The 25,375-nt window shown below is 43.9% G+C and overlaps 3 protein-coding genes across 3 annotated transcripts in view; 2 read left to right on the forward strand and 1 right to left on the reverse strand.

Annotated features, from left to right (window-relative positions):
- The window catches only part of LOC147957115 (uncharacterized), a 113,503-nt gene that overhangs the window by 35,750 nt on the left and 52,378 nt on the right, over nucleotides 1-25,375 (reverse strand). Inside the window, exons 15-23 of the mRNA XM_087537555.1 lie at nucleotides 16,554-16,611; nucleotides 12,768-13,163; nucleotides 12,617-12,672; nucleotides 12,470-12,524; nucleotides 11,281-11,314; nucleotides 10,737-11,185; nucleotides 10,514-10,645; nucleotides 10,275-10,423; nucleotides 8,495-8,563 (exon numbers count right to left, since the gene is read on the reverse strand). Coding sequence (XP_087393681.1) covers nucleotides 8,495-8,563; nucleotides 10,275-10,423; nucleotides 10,514-10,645; nucleotides 10,737-11,185; nucleotides 11,281-11,314; nucleotides 12,470-12,524; nucleotides 12,617-12,672; nucleotides 12,768-13,163; nucleotides 16,554-16,611 — 1,398 coding nt within the window. The remainder of the gene's footprint in view (nucleotides 1-8,494; nucleotides 8,564-10,274; nucleotides 10,424-10,513; nucleotides 10,646-10,736; nucleotides 11,186-11,280; nucleotides 11,315-12,469; nucleotides 12,525-12,616; nucleotides 12,673-12,767; nucleotides 13,164-16,553; nucleotides 16,612-25,375) is intronic.
- On the forward strand, nucleotides 18,585-21,878 carry LOC147957118 (uncharacterized). Its single transcript, XM_087536930.1, has 3 exons — nucleotides 18,585-21,142; nucleotides 21,244-21,334; nucleotides 21,423-21,878. The coding sequence occupies exons 1-3, from the start codon at nucleotides 20,235-20,237 to the stop codon at nucleotides 21,876-21,878; spliced, it is 1,455 nt and encodes a 484-aa protein (XP_087393056.1). The 5' UTR covers nucleotides 18,585-20,234.
- On the forward strand, nucleotides 24,093-25,171 carry LOC147957119 (uncharacterized). The gene is made up of 4 exons (XM_087537190.1): nucleotides 24,093-24,176; nucleotides 24,248-24,530; nucleotides 24,623-24,637; nucleotides 24,682-25,171. Exons 1-4 carry the CDS (start codon nucleotides 24,114-24,116, stop codon nucleotides 24,981-24,983), a joined length of 663 nt encoding a protein of 220 aa, XP_087393316.1. The 5' UTR covers nucleotides 24,093-24,113; the 3' UTR covers nucleotides 24,984-25,171.

Below are 25,375 nucleotides of genomic sequence, written 5' to 3' on the forward strand. Positions count from 1 at the left end.
AAGGCTCTTGCTGAACTTTGTACCAAAAAGCGAATTATCCTATCTGGGACTCCGTTCCAGAACAACTTTGAAGAGCTTCGTACCATCATGCACATGTTACTTTCGCCTAATGATGAAGACATGGTTTTGTTGAATCCTTTGACACTAGGCAACCTCCCGACCCCTCGGCGATCCTCTTGAACATGAGAGGAAGAAGAGGGTCATCTAGGGGTCGAGGGTTCCAGGGTCATCGAGGGTTCGAGGGGTCGAGGATTGCCGAGGGGTCGAGAGAGGTTTCCTAGTGTCAAAGTATTGAAGAAATCCATGCCTTCATCATTAGCCGGAAGTAACCAGGGCATGTTGGTACGAAGTTCTGCAAAGTTGTTCTGGAATGGAGTCCCGGATAGAATAATCCGCCTTTTGGTACGAATTCAGCAAAGGCCTTCCAAATAGCGATTTTCGGAAGGCTCTTGCTGAACTTTGTACCAAAAAGCGAATTATCCTATCTGGGACTCCGTTCCAGAACAACTTTGAAGAGCTTCATACCATCATGCACATGTTACTTTCGCCTAATGATGAAGACATGGTTTTGTTGAATCCTTTGACACTAGGCAACCTCCTGACCCCTTGGCGATCCTCTCGAACATGAGAGGAAGAAGAGGGTCGTCTAGGGGTCGAGGGTTCCAGGGTTCTTCTCCTCTATTCTTTCTTCTCCTCTTTTTTTTCTTCTTCTTCCTCTTTTTTTTATCGGGAACGAGGGTCGTCGAGGGACATAGATGTAGTGTCATCGTTGTCGATATATACCCCCTCCCGATAGCTTAGTATGATTAGGTAGCTAGTTCTACGTTTGGCACTAATATATCCATCTGTCATGTTTGAATAATAATTGCCATGTTGTAAATATTTGTAGAAACTATGGACACTGCCCTAGACGAAGCAACAAAAGAAGCGTTGTTGAGGGACATAATCGTAGAAGGAAGTGATGCCATCTCGTTGTTTCTCAACGAAACCGATGGTCTGGAAGGAGAGGGTGAACAAGCTGGCTACGGTGACCTAATGCCGATGCAAGAAGAAGAACATGAGGACGGCTCCGGTGACCCAATGCCAGTGCAAGAAGGAGACCGTGATGACGGCTCCGGTGACCGAACTGAGTCCGGATAGGTATATATATTAGTTAAGCCTATGCTGACTAGCTGATTGATGCATTCATTGTTTTGGTATGTACACATATTAATTAAGTCTTTGTTCTTTTTTCTAGCCCTCTGGATCGAGCACAACTTCGGTAAAGAGACGAGGCCCGAAGAAAAAGTTGAGCTCGGATGAAAAGTTTGAGATCATAGCAAATGCGCCCGACGGCCAACCTATTGAACCCCTCCGGACAAAGAGCGCATTTGTTGCTCAGTGCGGGGTTCTGGTTAGGGACAAGATCCTGATAAGCATCCAGCAATGGTTTAAGCTGGCTACAGAAGACCCTGAGGTCTCTTATGTCAATGATATGCAGAAACATGATCTTTGGACTGAGCTGAAGTCAAATTTCACCCTACCGCCTGAGGATAATCCAGAGAACCCAGTTAAAGAGATATTAATCAAGTCTTTTGCTCTGAAGAGGATGGCAGAACTATTCAGGAGGTGGAAGAAAGAGCTGAATAAGTTTGTCGAAAATAATGAGACACTAGAATTCAAGGGCAGATACGAGAAGATCAGAGATCACTGGCCCACATTTGTGGCCCACAAGACATCGGAAAAGAGTCAGAAGATGTCGGCGACAAACAAGCAAAATGCTGCGAAGAAGAAGCTTCACCATCGCACGGGGTCAGGTGGCTACCTCGTAGCCCGGCCTAAGTGGTCCAAGACCGAGAATGATCTGGTTCATAAAGGGATCGAACCAGAGACAATTAACTGGCCAGACCGTTGCCGGACTTGGTTCTTCGGGGCTGGCGGAACCCTGGACCCTGTAACAGGGAAGTGCATTTGGACGAACGATCAAATGGACATACCAGTCAGTAAGCTTAAGCAGTATATCGAAGCAGCGCAGGAAGGGACGTTCTTTCCAGACAGAGAGAACGACGAGCTCACAATGGCCCTCGGGAATCCTGAGCACCCTGGACGGACACGAGGCACGCCAGGCTCCATTCCGTGGAAGGTTGGGTTTCCGGACGCAGGCGGTTACAAATCCCATGAGAGGAGGAAAAAAATGCAGCAGACCCAAATGCAGCGCTGCAAGCAAGGGTAGATGCGATAGAGGAACGAGAAGCAAATCGCAGCAAACGTACTGCCGAAGCCTCCCCCGAAGCTACCCCGCCATCTCAGCGCAGAAGCAGCGTGGCTTCCACCGAGCTGCTTCAGCCGGAGCATGCCTTGACGGCTCCTACCAGCTATCCCGTGGATGCTATAACGGAGTCTCAAAATTGCCACCTTATGACGCAATGGATGAATTTGAAGGTCAAGGCGGCTGTTGGCTCTGTTTATCCTACTGAACCCGGCGCAACTTTTCACTGCCGGCCGATTCCAGAAGGATATGCTAGGGTGATGGTGGATGAGATAACGGAGGGATCTGAGGACCTCCAGCTTGACCACCCTACCGGTGAAGGGGAGACTCGGCTGGGGTCTGCTCTGAAGACTCCATGCCTATGGCGGAAGGAGCTCATCAACCTTCCAAACTGGACGCCACCGCCTCCTCCTCCTCCTCCTCCGGCGAGTCAGGGCACTCCGCCTCCACCGCCTCCTCCTCCGGCGAGTGACGATCAGGGCCCTCGGCCGTCTCCTTCTCCGGCGCGTGGCGGCACTCCGCCTCCTTCTCCACCTGCGCCGACGCGCCCGAGCAGCCAGCCTCCTCCTTCTCCGCCTCGTCAGCAAGGGCAGAAGAGACCTGCCGCCGCTCCAGCTGCTCCGGCGCGTCGTAGTCCTTCTCCTCCGCCTCTTAAGCAAGTAAAGAAGACAACCGCTACGTCTGCTCGGTCGGCGTCTAGCAGTACAACCAGAGGCGGGAGGACATACAGATTCGGTCCTTCTCTTAAGACTCTAGAGAAGTTACCATATGAGAGGACCCTGGAGGAGAACGCCGAGATCGCGCGAGAAGAAGTGAGGAACTTCTTTGAAGGGGTGAAAGCAAAGAAACATCCACCTCCGAAGGAGAAGGTAGATCGGGTGAAAGTGAAGCGCACTCTGGCTGCCCTGACAAAACCACCGAAGTCTGATCCGCCGAAAGGAAACTATGACCGCATTATTGGAAAGGAATTTGCCGAGGCGGAGCGGTCGGGAAGTACTGTCAGTGATCAAAGGCTGAAAGAACGACGAGCTGGGAAACAAATTGCCCAGCTCGGCGAACAAGCGAAGCAATCGTGCCCCCCGCTCAAGGTGCCTAGCCACAACGTCGCTAATGATCCAAGGATGGTGCCCGGTTATAGCAATCTTGCAGATTACCTGCCCGACGAAGTACATTATGAACCCATGGACGTGCAGATACAAATATACGAGTACGGGAAGCCTCTCGTCAAAGATGAAAGATCTCTATCAACGATGATGCGAAGATTGCATGATTGGTACTTGAAAATCTGCAGAGACTCTGGGGGGAGGAGTACTTTGTATGTGAAAGTTAAAAAGGAGCATGACCTCGTTGGAATTGATCTGTTGCCTGTTCCATTTGAGGAGTTCTTCAGTTTTTCAATCAATTGGCCCTCGATAAAACAACGGTCGCCTGCTACTGTCTGTAAGTAGTACTACTTCTGTCATTAAGTTTCTCTATATAGCTTAGCTCTTTCATTGCATGTATTTATAATCATCCTCACTATATTATGCAGATTGAAGATCGCCGAATTGAAGAAAAGACAAGTCGGTGATATTGGGTTCATTAACACATATCTCAAAGATGCAACTGAGGTTAAACTTCATGTCGCAGCTACCGAGGCCAACTTGCTACGATCGTTCGTAATAAATCAAAATAAAGATATAATACTCTTTCCTTACAACTTCAGGTGAGTGTTACTGTCTTGTGCGTATTCGGTTTCCCTTATATATTAGTCAAGGTTATAGTAATGTAATTGATGAGTTATGCATGTGTGTGCAGTTTCCACTATATTCTCCTAGAGACTAAGCTTGAGCAGGGAGTAGTAACCGTCTTAGACTCTAAACGAAAAGATCCCCAGGACTATGCAGACATGACTCAAATACTCCAGAAGTAAGTTAAATCGATCATTATCCACCATATCAGCAACTTTGTTCATTTCCTGATATCAAGTAATTGTTTTCTTTGTCCGGCAGGGTTTGGAGAAAATTCACCAAAACAGTTCCGGGACTGCCGAAGGAGCTGGAATTTAGACACCCGAAAGTAAGTACTATAGTAGCATGTTCCGCGCATCTCCTAGTGATTCAAGCGCTAGTTTCATCAATACCATTTAGCATTCTTGCTTATCAGTTTGATTGACCTCTATTTCTTGTAAAGTGGTTGTGACAGGAACAAGGGAATGATTTCTGTGGATACTACATCTGCGAGTCCATCCGCCACACGACCTGTGAGCGGGGCGGGTACTCTAACGAACAATATGAAGTACGTAAATAACAACATTCACAATTTTATTTTATTACCATCATTTGTGTTGAGTTTCATTCATTCATATATATATGTATTGACCCCCTTCTTCAAATTAGATGTTTCGGAAGCGGGATGAACTCCTAGCACCAGCTTGCATGCGAGCAATTCAAGAGGAATTGGCGGAATTCTTTCTTGACCACGTGATCCCCGAAGACGGAGAATTCTATGTGGACCCTGAGTCCGTATGATTATATTTGTAAGAGATAATTATTGTATATATGTAGCCGGTAGTGTCAGATAGATATACGAGAACTTGTTATTCGACCAATCTCTCGGAGAAGGAGAGGTGGTCGATATCCCTTCTCTCTGTATGCATATATGTTCATGACGATCTTCTGTTTCCTTCGTTTGCTTACTAGCTAGCCAGCGTGTCTAGTCCTCTCTATACGTATGTATAGTACGTAGCGTCGACCAAGCACGGACATAAGAGAGGACACTTCTCTCTATTAATTATAGCTAGCTAACACAATATATGAAATACCTAAATTAACCCCCCAAAACCCCCACACCCCCCCCCCTTTCAAAAAAAAACAAAAACCCCAGCCACAAAAATGCTGACGCGTGGATGCCTATTGGTCCCGGTTGGTGCCACCAACCGGGACCAAAGGGTCTCCTGACTGGGCTCTGCGCACTGCCCACGTGGAGGGCCTTTAGTCCCGATTCTGGATTGAACCGGGACTAAAGGGGGGAGGTATTAGTATCGACACTTTAGTCCCGGTTCCGGAACCGGGACTAAAGGCCCTTACGAACCGGGACTATAGGCCCTTTTTCTACCAGTGTGCCTTCAGCACGAGCGGGACCGCTGCCAAGGAGCACATCAGGTTGAGGCCCTCGAGGACGAGATAGGTGGCATGGCCTACAGTGTTGCACTATTGAAGAGTTTGGGCGCTATGGAAGGGTGCCACGGCGGGCGGTTCAATGTGCCATGGGCTGCCTCGAGAGCAACAATCTTGTCCACGTCGCTGGTGGCTCTGCTGACTATGGGCACATTGTAACAACCCAAGACCAATTTCCTAGATTGTTTCTGTACATATTTATTATATTCACGGTAATTATTTATTCATTGCATTCATCATGACATCATTCACATTGCATCACCACTCCGTTGCCATCGTACCTGAGTTATCTGGGTATTTTTATAAAACTCGTAGCCGTTTGTAGTTTGCCGCTTCTTCCGAAGAGGTGAACATTACCCCTTGTCTCCGTTGACCTTTTTCTCAGACCAACTGGACACTTGCACGTCATCGTGGTATCATTTATATATTCTTTTGTAAGTGGAAATTAAACGTTCTGATAACAGTCGGGTCAAAATTTTGGGAGCGGTAATATTATATTATCTAGACCGTCTGTCAAATTTCATACAATTCAGAGGTCGTTTGATGCCCTAACAATTAAACTATGGACTACTATAGCTGATTTAATGTCGGATGTTTTGTAAAAGCAACTTGTTACCCGGGCCATTTTCCCTCTAATCTCCTAATCCTACAACCCTCTTACAGATCTCACAAACTCTCTAAACCTAGCCCCAACCGGACCGTCCGATCACGATCGAAGGGTCAGGATCAGCCCAAAACCTCCTCGTAGTCCATTTCTATTTATAGCAGATGAAACCCTACCAAATTTGGTCTAACCCTAGCCTACCCATTCCCCTAGCTCCACCTGGTGACGCCACCCATCTCCCTCGGGATCCTCCCCATCCAACCAGCCCACCTAACTCTAGCCGTTGGTCGGACCGTCCGATCGAGCTCCAAGGATCCAAACAATCGCCAAACCCCCTACCTATAAAAGGCATGCATCCCTTGCCATTTTGGGCAACCCTAGGGCTAGCCTCCTTCATTTCTATGTCAACTGCCGCTAGCATCATCCCCCTCGGGATCCACCGCCACCCCCAACCAGCAACCTTCAGGTCCCTCTCAGGTCCAGCCAGCTCGCAGCGATCTGAGCCGTCAAATCGGCCATCCAATGGCTCAAGCGCAGAATGCCTCCCGAGCCGCCCCACAGCCCCAAAGGATCAAGCACCCTCGATACAGGAGGAGCCCATCGCCGCACGAGCTCCTTCCGAGCACCTCCACCATCTCTGACGACCCGAGTGCCACCACCCTTGCCTGCCTTCTCCTCCTTCCCCCTGCCCCCCATCACTCTCATCTTTCTCCTCTCTATCACTCTCAGGTACTCACACCGCCATGGTCGCCACAGGGAAATGCCGCCGCCTATCTAGATTCAGTCGTGACCCGGGCTCTGTCACCGTCGCCCGCTGCCAGACCAGCTACCCCATGATGAGATCCATCCATCCCCGGCATCGTCGCGACTTCAAGCACCGCTTGCCATTGTCGTTGACCGGCGCCATCGTATCCTGCCTCCTCCGCGTTGGTCTCCTGCACGAGGAGAGGAGTAAGCACCCGCATAGATCGCCTCCCGCCTCCGCGCTTGGCCTGCCAAGCCTCGCCATGGGCCTCGCCTGCGAACATCCCAATCGGCCCACTCTCTACCGAATAGCCCAAGGCCTAAGGTGAGAAGCCCCATCCATCTCGTGCCATGTGCATCGCATTGTTGTCCAGTGCCCGCTCTATGTAGCCCGATTCCAGTCGATTCGGCATGTATATGTTTTTTTGAGTTCTACGGATTGAGCTATTTGTCCAGGAATTATAGATTTACAGAAAACACCCTAAACTTCAAGCATATAATAACTTCTCACTATTGCATGGATTAAAACAAATTATATATGAAAAATGCTTAAAATTTCGTGTACATTCATAATATCCAACTCAGACATTTTAAAAATGTTTAACTTGTTGTTTGTGTTAATTTGCTCTAATAACCATCTTATCGTGGAAGCCATAGCCATCGATGACCTGGCCGAAGACGACATGCTTGTTGTCGAGACAGGGGCTTCCGCACGGTGCAAATGAACTAGGGGTCATTGGTGGCAGGCTCAAAGTTCTAGCCGGCCAACTTAGCACCCTAGATCGACTCACTGTCGGAGCTGGTGTCGTTGTCGTTGATGAAGTTACTGCTCTAGCAGATGACGCATGGGACGATGACACCTTCAAATGCAGCGGCTTACCATTGCTGTCCCCTAACATCGCTTCCACTGCTAGTCGCCGCTGGTCCCTTGGGTACCGAGGTCGACGCTCCACTGGTGCTCCCCGCTAGTTCTACTTCTTCTTGTTGCTACTCCATCAGTTTCCTAGCCGACGCTCTGCTTTTCATCGATAAATAAAACCTGTCGCACCACGCTCATTACCGTCGAGCTCGGCGGAGGGGCGATAAGGTCGACAATAGCTACCGATGGATTGAGAGATCAAGAGTGAGAGAGTAACATGGGAGAGATGTAAGGATGGAGATGACAGGGGGTCTATGTCCACGTTGGCGAGTTCTCCACTTGTGATGTCACATCACCTCTAATAGATGGCCCTCGCTAGTCAAAAGCACTGTCAAAGTGTCATCAAGCTAGAGTCAGCTATCTGCAACGCCAGACCTGAGATGTAGCAGCGATATGCAAAAAAAAAAAAAAACAATACCAATCCTTTACTGTAGCAACCCTAGCCCCAGTTTTGGTACTTTTATGTAATCCTATATACCTAAGAGAGTCATCTTCACTGACTTATTTATCTCAACATACAAGTATGTCACATCACCATACAATTATGAATGTGATAAGGCCCATCTCAAGATGCAATCATGCATGGATACATATTTTCCATTCAATTAATCTACTTATATTCAAAAAATATTTTACAACTATACATAATCAAATATAATAAGTCATATGTATGCTTAATTTTGGTTCTTATCTTATTAACAAATTCACGTAGTAACGCACGGAGTATCCTCTGGTTTACTTAAAAATTATGCAGTTGTAGGAAAACAATTTTCTTAGTAACCAAATATAAGTATATAAAACAGAGACTTTTGATCATGTACCTTGTTGTTCCCTTGAAACTTGCTATGGCATACACTTCTCCGAGGTCAAGGCTGAGCGTACGCTCATGTCTGCAAGAATTTGATGCACATTGTTACACTTACACATCTGTTGTAGAGTTTACCTTAAAGATGATCAACTACCATAAAATGCCAAACTAGTCAAAATGTCTTCTGGAATAATGTTCTCCCTTTGAACTAAAACCACAACACTTATTTTGGATCAGAGGGAGTAGTTATTTATTAAAAAGAGAAGTGCATATTACACCCCCCAACTCTAGCCCTAGTCTAATATACACCCCTCAACTCCAATACCGTCTAAAATACACCCCTAAACTCTCAAAACCGGCTAGAATTCAACCCTCCCCTCCCTGTTGACCGGTTTTGACCCAGTTTGACCGGTTTTGACTGAGTGAACAGTAAAAATAAAAAAAAATTAAAAACAAAAAAAATATTTTTTTGACAAAATTCAAAAAGTTCCAAGTTTTTGCACCGCGTGAACAGTACATTCAAAAAAAATCACCTTTTCAGTATGTTTGGATACCTGAGTAAATTTGAGATGTCTGTAAATTCGAAAAAAATTCAAAATTTTCAGCATGGTGAACAGTAATTCGGGAAAAAAATCCAAAAAAAATCAGCACGCGCTCAAACATCATCCATGCAAAAAAAGGATTTAAAAAAATCGATTTTACTGTTCGCCAAGCTGAAATTTTGAAAAAAAAAATCGAATTTACTCAGGTGTCCAAACATGCTGAAAAGGTATTTTTTTTTAATTTACTGTTCACGCGGTGAAAAAAACTTGGAACATTTTTGAAATTAAAAAAAATTATGGTTTTTAAAATTTTATTTTTACTGTTCACTCAGTCAAAACCGGTCAACAGGGAGGGGAGGGTTGAATTATGGCCAGTTTTGTGAGTTGGGGGGTGTATATTAGACGGTATTGGAGTTGGGGGGTGTATATTAGATTAGGGCTAGAGTTGGGGGGTGTAATATGCACTTCTCTCTTTATTAAACAATACTTAGGTGGATTGGGTCCGATGTGTTCCTTTATTAGTTAGAACTTTATGTGTAAGGTATTGGTCCCACAATTACTTTGATTGTAGTGTTTTACATGTTTTACAACCCTAATTTAGTTCAAATCTTTAAGTTTTCGTTCGCCTAACCGTAAAGCCCGATCAGATGCTAAATATTTTTAAGATTCCAAAATGTAAGGATAAGAGCTGAAGTTGGCATAATGGAACTGGCCATCTAAACAAAGATCGGAGCTTGTTAAGATTTTAAATTCTAAACAGCTAAAACTGAATTTGGATATTAGTGCCTCCCAAAGATATGGCATTTTCCAGATCAAGTGTTAAATATTTTTAAGAAAGCAAAATGTAAGGATAAGAGCTAAAATTGACATAATGGAACCTTCGACATATAACAAAGATCGGAGCTTGCCAAGATTTTGACTTCTAAACAGCTAAAGCTGAATTTGGATATTAGTTCCTCCCAGAGAGCTTGCATTTTTCACGGGAACACAACATCAATAGAGGTCACACCATAATATTGCCTTTTTGGCAGTTCAAATTGGGTTACGAATTAAGAATATTGACAAATTTAGATTTCAATCAATCTATATTCCAAATTCAAATAGGATACAGTAACATTGTAGAATGACCGTAGAGGGAATAATGAAATGGTAACTAGCATGCATAGACCTCATATTTAACTTGTGGGTGAATAAGATCGTGCATCGTACACGTGTCCAGACTTGTGATGCTTCAGGGTAGTTAATAATTACCGGAAAGTGTTGGAGTCCCACAGACGAACTGACCCGTCCCCTGAACCTGTAATTAGTATTGAAAGATCCGGATGGCAACAGGCACTCTTAACAACATCCATATGCCCTTTCAAAGTCTGAACACACCTCCCAGTCTTGCAGTCCCAGATCTAACTCCACAAGAGAAAAAAATCATGATTTAACAAATATTCTGTACGTATGACAAAGGGCTAGCCTATTCTTCAGTGGAAATCCCATACCTTGGCAGTTCTGTCTTGTGAACCAGTGATCAAGTGTAGCTTATCACCCAGATGGAAGTAATCCAAACACACCACCAAACCAGAATGCCCAGACAATATGTCCTTACATTCACCGGAATGCAGGTTCCAAATCTGCAGTTTCAAACAAATACATGTACCAGGAAAACTGAGATTGATTGGAACGTTTGTTTATCCAACACATGTAGATGAAACTTAAACAAACCTTTATTGTATTGTCCTGGGCACTAGCAAACATATCAGTGTCCTCTGGGCTAAACGCGACTTGCCCCACAGAAAGGCTTTTGGCATGAAATATTTTCATTAACTCTCCATAGTAGTTAAACTCGACAAGCTCTACAGGAAGGCTTTTGGCATTAACTGTTTTAATTAGCTCCCAGTCATTCTCATAATTCCAGATCAAAATTTTGCCATCTTGGAATGCTGACAGCACGTAAGGCTCAGTTCCATGAACAGCCAAAGAATTGACAGATTTTGATGAAGGTTCAGTTGCATGAACAGCCAAAGAATGGACAGGTTTTGAGGGTCGTTGCAGCACTCGGATTTTCTTCACTGGATTCTTGTTTACTGGGCTGTAACTGTACACATAGATGAGTCCACTAGAACAACCCGCCATGATCCACTGCTTGAATGCTATAAATTTAGCCGAAGTAACTGCAATCAAAGAGATATTAGGGTGAAAAAAGCCTGTCTTCTAAAAAAAGTGATAAAAAACATGAGAGCAACACTGTTAAAAGTCCGAAGCATGCCTTCTCTCCCCTTGATAGCAATAGGTTTAGCTTCCTGCAGGAATATGGTCACTCATTAATTGGTTAGTCCTTGTATACAAATGAATAATTTCACTTAGAGGAATGATAAATCAAGAAAACTAAATACATAAGAACTCAGTATAGCTCACGTGGTTATTTAGTGTTAGTTGTCTTGCCAACTGCCAGCAGCAACATGCATTATTGTATTGAGAAAAGTCCACATTACAACCCTAAACTAACCATGTGCTCTAAAAATCAACTTGTCCGGCGGAGGTGAGGTGCAGCGCTGCCGTTCTTCGGTCTCCAATGGCAGAAGGTGTCGAGGTTGTTAGGGGAAGCGGCTCTGGTGGGGTGAGGTGGGCTGGCTGGGCTTGTGTTAGCCTGCAGGGACAGGAGAGAGGGTGGCAGAGGAGCAGCACTGCCGATCACCGGCGGCGGCTGCTGTGTCCTGAGTAGCTCGGGGTCATGGTTGTGCCGCTGAACGAGAGAACGAGCGAGTTTTTTTGCTGGTGTCTTTGTCTGCGGCTCCCTGATGGTTAGGTTCCAACGAGGGAAAACGAAGTATGCTTGCCTTTCGTTCTCTGTTCATGCGCGAAGCTATGAACTTGTCTTTCTTGCAGAGATTCTACTGACCAGAGGTGTAATCAAGGAGAGATTATGTGGGTACAGAAGTTCAATAGGTTGCAATGCATCTCCACATGTCTTGGAAGAAGAACGTGAGGTTCTGTTGCCAATAAAAAACAGAGTTGCAAAAGGCAAAAATACGTTTTTACTCCCAGCACTGGGCTTAGTTGGCATGGGCTGCTGAGTTGGCATGGCTAGTCAGCGGTCAATGTGGTCAAAACACCTTAACTGAGTCAAAACAGAGACGAGGGTTGATTTTTGGACTGCGTGGTTAGTTTGGGGTGTATGTCGACCGATTTTGAAGCTTGGTGGTTAGTTTTAAACCACGTGGCTAGTTCAGGGTTGTAATGTGGATCATTTCTCTATTGTATAATATATGTTAATCGTATAGATTTTTTACACATATAGTTGATACTAGCTATACGTATATCACAAACAAATTGCAAATTTCCTACGTGCTGGTGTAATCTTCCAAAATACATGAATTCATTCTAAAACTCTTGGGAGCACATAATTCGTTCCTGCATGCATAGTATATTTTATTAACTATGTGCTTAGTACTTACCCGTGTCTCATAGTTCCATATATGAACGTGGTAATCTCCTTGAGTGGTCATTATCCTGTGATGGCAGTGAAGAAATTTCTTACAAATACCGTCATATGCTAGCAACAAGCTCATATTGTGCAATTTCTTCGGGAAATATGCACTCACCATGGCTCTGTTGGATGGACATCTAAGGTCCAAGGTAACCTTACGTTCGGTATAATCTGATGACAAACACCCAACAGTACGGTTAAAAACATATCAAAATTGTCCATATATAGGTAGAAACATATGAAAATTGGGCAAGAGTTGGACACACCTCTGAGGCTACAGACACAACATCCAGCTCCACCTCATGCACAATTCGGCCTGTCTTTGGTTTGAACATGTCATAAGTGACATCTTTGGCATCTAAACCCTCGACCACGACAATGCCCTTCACGAAGATTACCTCCTCAGGTGTGAGGTCTGCTGGTACCCAGTCATGTGCAACTCTTGTTACAACAACTTGTACCGTCACATTAGGTGATAGAACTCCTTTGGTAGGCAATGCATTGTAGTCCGCTCTATTGGTCGATGACCATATAGTGAAAGCTACATGGTGATCAGTAATATTGGTGATCTTCAGTGGGCTTGACACCTCTTGGACAACTGGGAACCGCAACTCTGGGGGGTCAACTTGGATCAGTTCATTTGAGGGGGCTGATGTGCTTGTCTATAACATAATGAGAAGAAAGCGATGGATTAATGGGAGCCAAATACACATGCATTCCAAACACTTTAGCTCACACTTACACAACTACATATTCAGTTGCTAAATTTAATTTCTGTGGAAAATTTCGAGCACTTTTGGATAAGTGGAAAAATTCGAGCATTTCAGTTGTGACATATTTTTTGTGGAATATATATTTACCATGTGGTACTAAGTTGTGAGATAATTGTTTGAGCATAAATTGTGTGGTTTTATGACTCGTATCTTACTTTTCTTATATCGATTTTAGTGTAGTGAATAAATATAAATGTAATTGTTCGTATATCAAAAGTAAATTCTAAATGTAATGACGCAAGAAAACCTCAGGTGCAAAATAGTATATAAATGTGTGTGTGGATATAGGAAGACGACTTTTTATTAATAGTAACCATGGAACCCGTTTGAAGTTTTGATGGTGTGGAAGGTTCCATAAATTATGGAAAAAGATATGGTAACACTAGGACTATAATGTAAGATGATCTAATGGAAGGATTGAAAAAATACGATGGTATGTACCAAGGACAAAAAAAACTAATATTTGAGTCTGTCACACTGAGCTAAGATGATTTTTTTTGCTGAGGGCACATAAAACCATATTTTCACAATCGCTTTGTTGGATCATCTTATATCATTGGAGTGATGTTCTTCTATTTATTTTATATTATTTGAAAACTCTTAAACCGTTAAAAACTTAATGAGTCTTGACAAGTTCTGCGGACAACCTTCATATATACATATATATATGGATGCTCTAAAGTTAGCCACAGCGCAGAATACTAATTCTACACTCCGGACAGCCCAACGTGCACGTCCAGCCAGCCAAATCACTGCTATTCTTGTGTTAAAAAAATCACTCATATTCTTACCTCGCCGTAAAGAGCTTTACTAAATGTAGTAAAACAAGTGCAGCTAGTGACCATCAGTGCTTAGGCAAAAGGTCAATAGTAAATAGATAGACTTTTATAGTAAAAAAATGGGGCACATGGTAATATTACCGTAAAATATAAAATGTGAACACAATAATATCGTGTGTTGGTTTAGATCTTTCACATTACTTTCACTATCGAGAGATAGATTGTTGACGATGTCGTATTAAAATTCTAAACCACTACACATTGTTACTACACAAATTTTACATTTTACAGCAATCATAGTTGGATGGTGTGGAGAGTCACGGCATGTGTAGTACCGAACTACAGAGTACATGGTAATTACTACAAGCAAATGCTAATTTTGTTATTTGAGTCTCTCACTACACACACCACGTACCCTCTTTTACTAGTAGAAAATTATATCTTTTTATCGTTAGTTTTTGCCTAGGCAATGGTCGTAACTAGATGGAGTTTTCTTTTACCACAATTAGGAAAACCGTTACGATCAGGTGGTAAATACCTGGAGTTACTTTATACAATTAGGAGAGCCTTTACGACCAGGTGGAAGCACTAGTTTGGCTGGCTGGCGGTGTACTCCCTTCGTCCAAGAATAGAAGATGTTATTATATATCAGATGTAATAACATCTTTTATCACGGGGTGGAGGGAGTAGCGTATAAGAATATTTTCTAGTATATATAGCACTTTTTGGTAGTATATATAGCACATGGTAGTATATGAGACATGAGGATAACTATCACCAGGAAAATGGTTATATATTCCTAGGAGTATATACCACATTGATGAATCTTTTATACCTTTTTATTATTTTTAATATACTTGATTAATAATTACTAGATACCCAAAAATGAGTTTCATGGGAAAATTGAAGTGAGTCTACATTTTTCTAAAGGTTTATGTATATAGTGATTTGTTCGTATATGAAAAGTGTATATTACCAAAAGTACATCGTAAATATTATTTTCTTGACAAAACTCGTACTGGGGTATCTTAGATATTTAATGAAGTATATTGAGAATAATAAAGAGGTATAATCAACACGTACACAAGGTATATTGAAGATGGGAGTACATACACCCAGAAGTACAGAAAATTAGTTTATATTTTTTTCCTTAGGTTCTCATTTGATTTCTAATATGGGGCAAAATACATAAAAATCTATTTTCTGTGATCTGATGACTTACGTTTTGATTTCCTTATAAGAAAGTTTTGCATAGTGCATAACTATTTTGTATACTAAACGCAATTTTTTAACGAAATATTGTAAGAAAATCTCAGGTAAAAATTAACTTATTCTGCTATACACGACAATCTCGACCAGTTTTCAAAAACACTTCAAATGATTGTGTTAAGATTATATAATGATAAACATGAATGACTTCTATCAAGTTAATAGAACTATACTGTAATGTGTAAGCACGAACCGTCCAATCATAAATATATTTGGTTTCACATAACTTATTGTTTTTCTTCCACACAAAGAAACTTATTGTTTTTCTGAAGCAAGTAATTACTTATAATGAGGAGAGTGTGCCCACTTCTATTACTAAAAGTAGCGATTACATTTGAACACGGGAGCACGAGGCAAGTTCGCAAAGACATAGTGAGTACCATGTCATCAAGGTTTCTAACCGGTGAATTCAAGATGCTCTTTTAGACTCTATAACAATGTTGCCAATGCCAACTAGAATATAAGAGAGGATGCAACTTGACCTAAAGAAGAGAAATGTGTGCCAAGAGAAAGCCCATCTATTTAGGCCATGCAAAGTGACCCCAACCCTTAAAGTTACCAAGATATCATCCATGGGGGCTTCCAGAATCGAGTAAGTTCACGATGACCATAGTTTTAGGGTTTGGTCTGAAATCTGGGCGAATTTTGGTGGGATCTGAAACAAGTTATTTTGAAAAAAAATAGGATTTACATATATTTCAAAAAGATACAAAATCCACAGTGGAATCGAACACATAACCTCAACTATACCATTGTAGCTGGCACGGTACCGCAAGACCAATGATTTCACGTCTAAAAAGCAATCAAATTCTATTTAACTAGATAAGGAATCAACCTTGACTATGGCATACAATATCAGGGGTGGTTCCAGTATAGACCCACTTATAGTATGCATCACCCTATACTAAGTCGGCCTAAACTCCAATACCATAAACCCTGACCCATTCTTTTCTAACTCTAAAATGTCTTTATTGCCTTATTACTCACCATCAGAGATGCATTTGGGCTTATCATGTACGGAATTGGTTGGTTATTTTTTAAACCTACTACCTCCTGAAAGCAAAACAATAAATATGTAGTATGAATGGAAGTATAAAGAAAAAATGAGAATAACTGGTATATTCTGTTTGTGTCATCATATACATCACGTAATAGGGCTAGCAAAATTTATCTACATGATGAATTCATAAATTTGGTTAGCAGCTTTGTAAGTTCATTTTAGTGGACTTACCTCAGAGATAGTTTCAATATCCATGATTGATATTTCACCCTCATGTTGAATTACAACCCTACAAGATAAAAAGACCAGTTCAAAAGTCTGGCATAATATGAAGTGATAACTATTCTAGAAAGCTGGCAATCTATACATCCATACTACATTTACATACTGATAATAAGAGTTGGAAAAAAATCTTAAGTCAGGATTAATTTCATGTTAATTTAGTACTGAAATAAGAGTCAGTTTGCTAGCTGATGAGTCCTAGAGTCACACGTGGCAAAGTTGGATTAGGCCAACACGGTACTAGACAAGAATTCGTACTAGTTTGATCAAGTGTAGTGCTTTAGACAGAATCAAAGGACCGGTTGGTTCAGTGCCTTGTGTGCTTATGTAATTAGCTAGCTGCTGGTTACGGTAGTGTTGTAGTTGTGTTAGTATTCTATACTTACTACTTAGGGTGTGTTTGGTTCCTGTCACGAAGTGGAACCACTACAAGAAATATGTCAACTTATGACCTTCTGTCAGTGACCCTCGAAGAATTGGTCATAAATTTATGACCATTTTAGACCAATTGATCAAAAGCTGTCTGGGGGGCTCTAAACCCTAAACCATAACGACCATTTTGGTCAGAAAGGTCATAATTTCATTAGAGGAAATTGTCGTAAAGCTAGTAGCACTGTCCACTGCCTCATGCGTAGCTGATAACGACCAATATAAAATGGTCACTACACTTGAGTTTGAATGAATTAGGATGATTAGGCAGCCACCTCAGCAACCTCGCTTATGTGTCACTGTCTAGGTGTCATTTTTGCTTGAGTTTTAATATTCAATAGATAGACGGGGGACACACTGACAGGCGGGACCCATTTGACAGATGGGGCCGAGCGCTTAATTCGCCCAAAAAAGATGCACGAGGCGGGACTCGAACCCACGACCTCGCGCTTGGTTGGCTCGCATGGTACCGCTAGGCTAGAGAGGGACAGTTGCTCGCATCTGGGAGTTTATCTATACATTATATAGAACTACGGCTCTCTCTATCATTGACAAGTGGGACCTTCCGACCAGGTGGCATCAAACAGAGCAACGATTTGCAACACTGACAGGCGGGACCCATTTGACAGGTGGTTGAGCGAGCGTTTAATTCCCTAAAAAATATGCGCTAGCGGGGACTCAAACCCACGACCTCGCGCTGGGTTCGCTCATTCATTACCGCTGGGCTAGAGAGAGATTGTTGCTAATGTGTGGGTAGTTTTCCATATAGTATATAAAACCACGGCTCTCACGTACCAGTGACAAGTGGGACCTTCCGACCAGGTGGCGGCGGGTGGCATCGAACAGAGCAACACTTAGCGTTTTTCTAGGTCTTCCGACCAGGTGGCGGCGGGCGGCGGCGGAAGCAACCAGGTGACCTCGCCCACGGCCTCGCCGCAGGTGACCTCGCCCATTGCCTCGCCGCAGGTGACCTCGCCCACGGCCTCGCCGTAGGTGACCTCTCCCACGGCCTCGCGGCGGAAGCAACCAGCAGGGGGCGGAGGCGGGGGCGGCGCCGGCAGCGGAGGCGGGGGCGGGGCCGGCAGGGGGCGGAGGCGAGGCAGGGCGTGGAGGCGGGGGGCAGCAGGGGCGTAGGTGACCGACGGTGGTGGGGGCTCGCCAAGCATGGGGGACTCGCCGCCGCCGCAAGCACACCTCCCGGTATGCACCCCTCACCTCTTCCCCCTCTCCTCTCTCGTCACCCGAGCAGTGGGAGATGGATTTCAGTCAGATGTTCTTCAGCATAGATGAATTTTGTTGATGCACTGTTAGTAGTTAGGAGATAGCTTGCTTGTTTGGTAGATAATGCATAGATGAATTTTCTTGATGTGCTGTTAGGAATTATTCAGCTTGTTTGTTAAGAATTCTTCAGGCCTTGTGGTTAGGCAATTAGCATATAAAATTTTCTGGAATTTTAGCTTCCATTACTTCCATCCATTTTCATTAATTAATGTTGATGCACTTAGATTGATTTGCTAAGTTGCAACAATTTGTTGTCTTTGGCGGATCGACAGAAGCTGGATTAGAGAAGGAGTTAGAAAGTTTTCGAAAGAACATATGAAAGGAGTTGATGATTTCATGGCATTTGTTCGGGCAAATTTTGCCAACGATGCTCACATTCTTTGCCCATGTTGTGAATGCCTCAACCATCCAAGAATGGCTCAAGGAAGAGTGGAAGATCATCTGCTTCTTAATGGGATGTCCAGCACATATGATAGATGGATATATCATGGAGAACCTTTAGACAGACAACCTCAACATTTTGAAGCTGATACAGAGGCCCCTCATATGATGGGTGGTGGTGATGCTGGCATTGATTTCATGGAAAAGGTTTTGCGAGATAATGCTGTTTTGGAGGAAGAGGATGGGCATGAAGATGATAGGATTCCTGACCTATTGAAGGATTTGTACGATGCTGAAGATCGTGCTGATGGACAGAAATCATTGTTTGCTGAGGTGTTAGAGGAGGCGAAGCGCGCAGCTCATGAAGGGGGTAAATTTTCAAGATTTACCTTCACCGTGAAGTTACTCCACATCAAGTCTTTCTACCGGATTAGCAATGCCGCATTCAACGCAATACTCCGTCTTTTGATCTTGCAATTCCCTAATAGTTGTGTTCCCAGATCTTATGATGAAGCATTGAGCATAATCCGCAGGCTGGGGTTAGGTTATGTGTTAATACATGTGTGCCCAAATAACTGTGTCTTGTTTCGGAAGGATTTAGCAAAGCATGACAACTGTCCAAAATGCAATGCATCTAGGTGGAAAGATGCTGATGGGAAGAAGTCAATACCGGAGAAGGTACTGAGGCACTTTCCCTTGATACCAAGGCTGTAGCGGATGTTCATCTCGAAGAAATCATCGCGTGAGGTACAGTGGCACAAGCTGAAGCGGCAACCTGTGGACAATGAGCTGAGCCATCCAGCGGATGGAGAGGCATGGAAAGAGTTTGACCGTATACATTTTGATTTTGCTACAGATCCAAGGAACATAAAACTTGGCATTGCCACAGATGGGTTTAATCCGTTTGGGAACATGAGCACGTCTTATAGCATGTGGCCAGTTTTTGTGGTGCCGTACAACTTGCCACCATGGGCATGCATGGATCAGTCCAACTTCATGATATCATTGCTTATCCCGGGTCCAGATTCTCCAGGAAAGGATTTTGATGTCTTTATGGAGCCCCTCGTAGAAGAACTGCTCTAGCTCTAGACTGGTGTACCTACATATGATGCCTTGAGTCCGGAAGAAAGGTTCAATCTACGTGCTGCGATCATATGGTCCATCCATGATTTCCCGGCTCTGCACACCCTGTCTGGGAGGATCACAGCGGGTTATCAGGCTTGTGTCCATTGTGACAAAGACCCTTTCTCAAAGAGAATAAGGAGCAAGATATGCTATATTGGGCACCGCCGCTTTCTTCCCCGAAACCATCGCTGGCGAAGAAGCAAAGATTTTAATGGTGAGAATGAAACCCGTGACAAGCCAGCTGAATTCACTAAAGAAGAGCTGGAGCAGCAACTTGAAAAGGTGAAAGATGTGAGACCAGGAAAGCTGGCGAAGAAAAGAAAGCGTGAGGAAGGTCAATGTTGGGACCGGAGGTCTTGTTTGTGGGACCTGCCATACTGGGCTGATCTGAAATTAAGGCATAATCTCGATGTAATGCACATTGAGAAAAACATATGCGAGAATCTGCTAGGGACGTTTCAGAACATTGAAGGGAAGACAAAGGACACGGTTAGTTCTAGGCTTGATTTGGAGGACATGGGCATAAGAGAAGATTTGCATCTACAGCACAATGAAGATGAAGATTCATTTGAAATTCCACGAGCATGGTATACAATGAATAAACAACAAAAGCTTACATTCTGTGAATTCCTAAGAGCGGTGAAATTTCCAGATGGTTATGCTGCTAACCTAGCAAAGTGTGTTACTTCTGATGGATTCAAGCTTTCAGTACTGAAAACCCATGATTGTCACATCCTCCTCCAAAGGATTTTACCGGCGGGCCTCCGAGGAATCATGCACAAGGATATATATGAAGCGGTTGCTGAGCTGGGAAATTTCTTTAGAGAACTGTGCTGCAAAACCCTCAAGTTAACTGTCTTGGAAAGACTTGAAAAAGAAATCCCAATTATTCTTTGCAAGCTCGAGAAGATTTTCCCTCCAGCTTTCTTCATCGTGATGGTCCATTTGGCGGTGCACTTACCCAAAGAGGCAATGCTTAGAGGCCCTGTGCAATACGGTTGGATGTACCCAATCGAAAGAAGGCTGCTTACTTGTAAGCGTTATGTGCGAAACATAGCAAGACCTGAAGGTTCTATTGCTGAAGCATATGTCATTGACGAGTGCTTGACTTTTTGCTCTAGATACTTTGGTGATGTGGAAACAAGATGGAACCGGCCGGGCAGAAATAGAGAGCGGTCTGATTCGCAAAGTGGTGATGTCTCTGTTTTCAACCATGGTGTGAACTTTCTTGGAGCCTCACAATACTTGGAGGCTAGTGATGAGTATGACAAGATGGTTTTGTTTGTGCTCAGCAATTGCGCCGAGGTTCTACCATATATCGAGTACGTTATATCTTGTGCACTCATTATATATATATATATATTTTTTTCTTGGGTTGGCACCAGCCTAATGTTTTAATTTACATGTTTTGTTGGCATTGTAGGAAATGCAAGGAAGAGTTAAATCAGGAAGAAAGCAATATCAATGTTGATAAAAGGGTTGCGAAGGTGTTTGCTAAGTGGTTTAAGAATCATGTGAGATCTTTAGCCACATGTTTTATGTTTTCTATGTTATTCACCCATTGTTAAATACCATTGTTTGCTAAATGGTTTATTTGTGCAGATTGGAAAGTTGCATGAGGAGAAGAAGGCCAGTGATGATCTAATTGCTTTGGCATGCTTACCGGATAAGCGAGTGAGAGTGTATTCAGCATGCATTGCTGACGGTGTCCGGTACCACACCGTTGACTGCGAGGAAAAAAGGAAGACACAGAATAGTGGAATCGTCACTGAGGGGTCACATGATGGTGAGATCATTGACTTCTATGGTCAGTTGAGAAGCATCGTAGAGTTGCAGTACAACTCTAGTGGAGGCATCCATCGCTCGGTTGTCTTATTTCGCTGTGACTGGTTTGAGCTTGGTAGCAAGAAGAGGAGATACTCTTTTGTCAAATATGATGGCCACTTCAAAAGCATCAACACTGCAAGGTGCTGGTATAAGAGTGATCCCTTTATTCTAACAACACAAGCAACAATGGTGTTTTATCTGCCAGACACTCTTTTGCACGGAAAATGGTGAGTTGTGCAAAACTTTCAGCACAGACACTTGTGGAGTGTGACTAAAACTGAAGTGGAAAAGGGCCCCGGTGATGGTGGACTAACATACCAAGATGATGACTCTACGGAAGTTCCGTTGCAAGATGATGATGACTCTATGGAAGTTCCGGTGCGAAGCAGAGTGCGAAGGGACCGGGAACGTGTGACCATTGGTGCTACAACAGTTGAAGGCATCAAGAAAAGAAGGTGGTAGAGGATGGACATGAAAGCGAGGATGAGGAAAACCGGACTGATCATACTATGCTGCAATATTGTAGTGATGATGAGGAAAACAGGAGTGGGCATAGAGTCCCTTGTTTTCGTATCGACGACGATGAGTAGCGAATGGACATGAAGGTAAATTTGGTCTCCTTGGTGATCCTTTTAACTCTCTGTAGTTTTCCTTCTTGTGCATATGCATGGTGATCCTGATGTACTATAGTGGTGTGGTCTTATAAATTTGGTCTTTTATCTCCAGGTAGCAAAATGCTTGAAGATCCTGATGGCTGTAGTGGTGTGATCCTGATGACTGTAGTGGTGTGGTCTTATAGCATGGAGCTGATGGCAAAATGAAGTTGTGCTCAGAATGTTGTCAAAATGTTGTCCTGTAATGCAAAAGATTGCAAAATGATCATTTAGATATTGGTGATCATTTAGTTCAAGTTTTGGTGATCATACAGAATGTTGTCTAGTAGTTTTTGTGATCATGTAGTAGTTTTTTTGAACTGAAGTGGATGATGTATGGTTTTGCTTCAACTAAATTTTAACTAAATTTTGCGCTATTTTAACTGAATTTTGCTTCAACTGAACCCATTTCATTGTGAGAAAAAAGATATGCGCCAGCGGGGACTCGAACCCACGACCATACGCTTGTTTCACTATGTTTCTACCACTAGGCTAGGAAGAGGCTGTTGGTTTTGTACTCTATGCCAACCCTTTTGACTATATCAAACTAGTCAAGTATCAAGCACACACCTCACTGACAAGTGGGCCACTCGACCCACTCACTGACAAGTGGGCCATTTTTCTATTGTACCAAAGCTACCAAAAATATGCGTGTGGCCAAAAAATATGCGCGCTGGGGCTCGAACCCACGACCGTGCGCCTAGTTCACTTGGTTTCTACCACTGGGCTAGGAAGAGGTTGCTGGTTTTGTACTCTATGCCCAGCCTTTTCAATGTATCAAACAACTCGCTGACAATTGGGCCCGCTCCTCCTCCTATCCACTCTTTTCCCCACTCCCCCTCTCCACTCCTCCTATCCACTCGACCCGCTCCTCCTCTCCGCCGCCACCGGCTTCTTCCTCTCCCATCGCCGCCGCATACTTTCTCTCCGTCGCCGACTCTCCGTAACCGTGGGTATGAATCCGCTTCCTCTTCCTCTTCCTATCTACTGTTATGATAGATTAGGGTTCTTGCCGCCGGATTAGGGTTTGATTAGGATGTTTTTTAGGGTGACGGCGACGCCTCCCCGGCGCCTCTGCTGGTCCGACGCCTCCCGCGCAGCTTGCCCTACGCCGCCGGCGACCACTTCTTCTCGGACTCCGCCGCGGTAAGCCATCCGCTTCATATCCTCTCTCCTTTCTCTTCTGCTCTAGGGTTTGAGAATCTAGGATTTGTTATGCATACTAGGCATCTATTGGTGGATTTAGTATGCTTTTATTGGTGGATCTAGTGTGGTTGAATTGCTGTTTGATTACTATGTTGTTGTGGTAGGTAGTGTGGTTGGTGGATCTATGCTCTGTTGGTAGTCACCTGACAGCAATTAACTGTTGCTGTGGTAGGTAGTGTGGTAGACATGCTGTTCTGTTGCTGTTGAATTCTGTGGTTAATTAACTGAATTAACTGAATTCTGTTGCTGTTGAATTCTATGGTGAACATGTTGTTACTGTTGCCAGAACATGCTGTTGAATTCTGTTGCTGTTGAATTCTGTGGTTGAACATGCTGTTGTGGTTATTCTTGTTGACAAGTCTTGTGCTGCAGTGGGATTCATGCATATGCAGGTGTAGTGACCTGCATGAATATGGGCAGAGTAGTAGCAGTAGTAGATGCCAACATTTGATATGAATGCATGCATTCTTGCTTGTTTATATTCTTTTAAACTGAACATGCTCAAGTATGGAAGGTTTACAATGCTGCTTGTTTCCTATTTCTGTCCAGTCATGTTGTTTAATTTACTATTGCTTGTTTCCTATTGCTTGTTTAGAGTAGAAGTGAGATGGCTGGCTTGGAAGGTTTTGAGTTCTTCGAGATCATAATTGAGAAATCTTGCAGTAGGCAGGTATATTTATCATCACTCTGCTGTCTAGTGCTTGATTGCCACAATTAACCACTGCTTGACCCTCGCTGCAGAGGCTGCCTGACAAGTTTGCGAAGATGCTCGCGGGCCGTGAGCCCCACAAAGTGAAGCTGCGGGAGGCCGACAGCGGGCTTCACAGGCTGTGGAAAGTGTTGGTGGTGTTTGATGGTGAAGGCCACATGTACCTAGGGCCCGGCTGGGAGCATTTCGCCCGCGCCCATGAGCTACAGCTCGGGTACTTCCTTGTCTTCCGCTACGACGGCGACGCCATGTTCACCGTGAAGATGTTCGACAACACCATGTGCCGCATGTACTACCAGCACGACGACGATGCCAGTAAGCTCTCTGGCTCTCTTCTTCCTGTCCTTTTGTCTTCCTCTACCTGCACGATGACAACACCATGTTCACACTTTGTTGCATTTGGCCAGGCAATGGGAGCAGCAGCGGGGATGACGAGGAGCAGAGTGGGGATGACGACGAGGAGCAGAGCGGGATGACGAGGAGCAGAGCGGGGATGACGAGGAGCAGCCTATTCTGGCTGACGACGAACATGCTATGGTGGTGGCTGACGACGACCCTGCTATGTTGGTGTCGGATGACGACCTCGCGATGGTGGTGGCGGACGACGACCTCGCGATGGTGGTGGCGGACGACGACCTCGCGATGGTGGCGGCACCTGCAATCCCACAGCTTGGCGACAGGACCATGCCAATTGTGGTAGAGGAGTACATCCGCGTTGGGATTCACCACTCTGAGCGCATCAGGTTGATGAAGGAGAAGGAGGAGTGAAGGTGTTAAGAAGGTGTTCAGCATGTTAGGTTTAAGCTTGTTAGTGTAATATGAACATGTCAATGTTAAGTATGTCAGGTTTAATTTTGTGCATGCTCATGGATGCTGTATGACAGTGTCATCTAAACAAGTCATGTTTTTAACAATGAATATTCAGTTTGGTAATTGATGGGAATTGAAATTTTTTATGCATGCTCATGGATGAAAGATAAAATTATGGGTTTTTGTGCATGCTCGTGTATGAAACAATATAAGTTTCATTTTTTGAATGCTAAAAACATGACTCAAACCCTAGCCACGGACGACCGCCGTGACTAAATCCGCCGGTTTTTGAAAACACCATACAAATTCAAAGGGTGTGTCTAGGGCACATCTAGATGTGCTCTACTTAT

The sequence above is a fragment of the Triticum urartu genome, chromosome 7A, assembly GCF_056163025.1.
Source record: "Triticum urartu cultivar PI428250 chromosome 7A, HENAU_Tu73, whole genome shotgun sequence".
Taxonomy (NCBI): domain Eukaryota; kingdom Viridiplantae; phylum Streptophyta; class Magnoliopsida; order Poales; family Poaceae; genus Triticum; species Triticum urartu.